Source organism: Erigeron canadensis, chromosome 9, assembly GCF_010389155.1.
Source record: "Erigeron canadensis isolate Cc75 chromosome 9, C_canadensis_v1, whole genome shotgun sequence".
Classification (NCBI taxonomy): Eukaryota; Viridiplantae; Streptophyta; class Magnoliopsida; order Asterales; family Asteraceae; genus Erigeron; species Erigeron canadensis.
Window position 1 is genome coordinate 36,565,877 of NC_057769.1, and position 3,757 is coordinate 36,569,633.

The window sequence follows — 3,757 nt, forward strand, 5'->3', positions numbered from 1 at the left end:
ACAAAGTCTATGAAGATAAAAGAGATTGTTCAAATAAAATAATTGTAAAATAGAAAAGCTAGATCTAGACCGAGGATGAAGATCGGAAGGCGTTAGAAGCTCCAAAACCTTCTGAAAATCTGCAAAGTCAACCTAGGGTTGATGCTGGGCGGCTAGGGCTGCTGAATCGGCTCTTTCTTAGGGTTTTGAGGATTAGTTCGGCTTAAATAGAGGTGAAAGTCGGTTGCTGAACTGGGTCGACCAGCGGCGCTGGTCCTGGCCTCTGATGGGCTAGCGACACTAGGTGTTGGCCAGCGGCGCTGGTGACTTCTGCTGCAGCTTTCGCGTCTTCGTTCGCCTCCCGAATCAATTCCTTGTGTCTTGTAATCTTCATAGGCTTCCTTCTTGAGTCACTTGATACCATTTACCCTCTCTCTCATCTTCCGTATTTAGACATAGAAATGAAGCCTTTCAAGAGGGATTTATATCACAAAATGGACGCTCATCAATGTGTTGGAGGCAATTTAACCCCCTACTCATGGAAAATACCTTGAGATGAGAAACTCAAAACTCGAACTTGAGACCTTGAGAAAAACTAACATCCGGGGTCCACATAGTACATTTAGAAGATACCTTTGACCAACCCACTAAGTAGAGTTGGTTTGTAAACTATTTGATAACACATTAAATGAGACATTAAACAAGAATAAATCATTATAATATAAATACCCCTCCGTCTCACTTTGCCCAAGAATATTTTTATTTATATTGCATAATAATTAATAAAAGTTATATGAATTGATCGAGATTTAGATGTATTTTAAATTAGTATAACTTTTACCAAGTATTATATAATCTAATAAAAAATATTTAAGATCAAATTTAAAAAATATAATTCACATTGAAAATATAATCTTCAAAGTTCTGAATAGTAAGAGGTACTCATCTCGTTAAATAAGGTAGTTTTTTTTTAGTATTCCATTTCCAGTCTTTTAGAAAGTGAAAAGGGTCATTTTCCATTTCTCATTTTAGAAAACCAGTATAAATACATATTCAAAACCACTTGTTTTTGTTTTTTATTCTCCATCTTATTAGCTTGGAAATCAGAAAATAAAAAACAGAAAACAAAGAAAAGTAGTTTTCAAAATTCAGTATAAAAAGGGGAAAAACAAGGACGGTTGTTTTCTTGAAAAATTGTTTTAAGAAAGTACAATTTGATTAAAAAGACAAAAATGAAAAGCAAAAAGTGTTTTCTCGAACTAAATAGGCCTTTAGATTTCTTCTCAAGTAAGTCATAATAATTCACCCTTTCATTTTTAATCATTACAGATGGAAAAGTTAAAGCATTTGCAGATTCCCCTCAAAGATATACTCTCGGCGACCAAAAACTTTTCCAAAGGATGTGAATATATGTATATCGGAAACTGTAGGTTATACATAGCAGAACTCGAGTATTTTGACGAAGAAGAAAATCCTTCCATCAACGAACGGAAGAATAAATGTGAACTAACCATGAGACGCAACACTGTTGCTATAAAGCGCTTCCACCCTATGGAAGACAAATGGTTCTATAATGAAATTGAAATGCTTGACACATGCAAGCATCCACACATAGTCAGACTACTTGGATTCTGTGTTGAAGGATATGAGAAGATCCTTGTCGTTGAGCATTTTCTAATAGATACCTTACTGAGTATTGGCAAAACTTCAATGGGAAGATGCCTACTCTTACGTGGGCACAACGTTTGAAAATTTGCCTTGATGCTGCAAATGCATTGAATTATCTTCATAATGAAATGGAGGACGGACAAAGTGTACTATACCTTATAAAGAGTGGCAACATTGGATTGGACAAGAATTGGAGGGCGAAGATTGTTTCCTTTATTGGTTGCTCGGTATTACTGTCAAAGAATGAAGATGATAACGAAGATGCAATTGGGAAAATGGAAGCAGAATTTGCGGAGACTCATTTTAAGCTGACAAGAGCATCAAATATCGACAGTTTTGGAACAGTTCTGCTTGAAGCCCTATCTGGGATGGTAGTCTCAGGCTCAAGATTCTTAAATAAAGGTGCCTTTCCGTCTTTTGCACCACTAAGCTTTCGAGAGGGAACAGAACTAATGGAAATAATAGATCCAATATTAAAAGGAGGACCCAACAAAGAATCTTTGGAGAAAGTTTTTAAACTTACACACGAGTGCCGAGCGAAAACCCCAAATCAACGCCCAACGATTGAAGTGGTCATCCAGGAGCTTCAGGAAGCTTTATTCTTACAGGTAACCTTATAATTAATTACGAGTAATTTATAAATCATTAAACTAGCTACATTTTTAGGATCGTACGTATATACATTAAAAATGACTACAGTATACATTTTAAAATGTTTCTTATGTATTACTGTGAGATTAATTTCCTCGAATGTAAGAAACTTTGAACAAATGTCTATAATAGAAAATAACTAAAGTTGTGTGTACGTATTGCATGTAAACAACTTTGAAATAATGTTTATTGTATGTAAGAATTTCGTTCAAACCAATTAAAATCTGACAAGTGGCACCTGTATATGGTTGCCACGTATGTTTCTTACATACAATAAGCATTTTTTCAAGTTGCTTACATATAATACACATAACTTTAGTTTTTTTCCTACTATAGACATTTGGTCACAGATAGTTATATTTCAGGAAACTAATCCCTATTATTGTATGACATTTCCGTGTATGAAGTAAACTGTTGTCTCAAAGAAAAAAATTAAAAAAAATTAGTTAACATACTATTTTCCAAATTTAGTCATGTATATATATATATCTATATATATATAAAAGAGTAGTTAACCAAGCTTTCTAAAGCACTCACCAAAGCTATGTTCAAATATTGCCACATAGGATTTTAGCTTACGTGGCATCTCCATGTTTTTTTATAATATTTATAATACATAAATAAATAAAATTAGATAGATTTTAAAAGATTTGACAACAAAATTTTAATCCCAATTAATTTAACTATAATTTTAATCCCAATTAAATTTAACTATATATTAAGAAATAAATTATAGAAAATTAATTCTAAATCTTATATTAAATCACGTACTAACCAAAAATGAAGACTATTTATATTTATATCCATAACTACAAATAAATTGTTACTTAAATAATATTTAAAAAATATAAAAACAAAAACATTTACACAATTCGTTTCTTAACTATTGTATGATGACATGTAGAAAAATCCGGAGGCAAAATTAAAAAAGAGAATAAGTGGATACCACATGTCACCTTCTTAAAATGTTAGAAAGATTTTTAGGCTTAGAAAGATTATTTATTTTCCATAAATTTAAAATAGATTAGGTTAGAAGTGACAAACCTTTACGTGTTTATTGTTGCAGGGTGTGAAGGATGTTGACATATAAATTTAGACTATATTAGTTTAACTAGTGCTCAGGCCCGTCTAATGGACGGGTAGTCTCAAAATATATTAATCAAAGTTAAAAGATTGGAATTAAAATATATTAAATAGATATACCGAAATGAACTTGCAAATTTGCTAGTTGAACAGTCACTCCATCGATCAAAATACTCCAAAAATTATACTCCCAAAGAAGAAACATAAGAAAATTAACTCCATATAAATATTGATTCTAGTTTATCATTTTTTTCAATTTTAGTTAAATAAAAAATTTACAGTTTCTTATATTATAAAAGTGTAAACTATATAAAAGTATAATTAAATATAAATTGGGTTAAAGTGTAAATTGGTGATGAAAAATCAAAAACTGTAA

General features: G+C 31.5%; 1 protein-coding gene across 1 annotated transcript; it reads left to right on the forward strand.

The window, feature by feature from the left end:
* The first annotated feature begins 1,775 nt into the window (after positions 1–1,775).
* Positions 1,776–3,388, forward strand: LOC122583752 (calmodulin-binding receptor-like cytoplasmic kinase 3). The gene is made up of 2 exons (XM_043756126.1): positions 1,776–2,255; positions 3,365–3,388. Exons 1-2 carry the CDS (start codon positions 1,776–1,778, stop codon positions 3,386–3,388), a joined length of 504 nt encoding a protein of 167 aa, XP_043612061.1.
* The last annotated feature ends 369 nt before the right edge of the window (positions 3,389–3,757 follow it).

Excerpts from the sequence above, each read along its gene's own strand:
- LOC122583752 (XM_043756126.1), top strand. The coding sequence starts at position 1,776 with ATGGAGGACGGACAAAGTGTACTATACCTTATAAAGAGTGGCAACATT. Across the intron at positions 2,256-3,364 it reads AGGAAGCTTTATTCTTACAG|GGTGTGAAGGATGTTGACAT; the intron begins GTAACCTTATAA and ends TTATTGTTGCAG.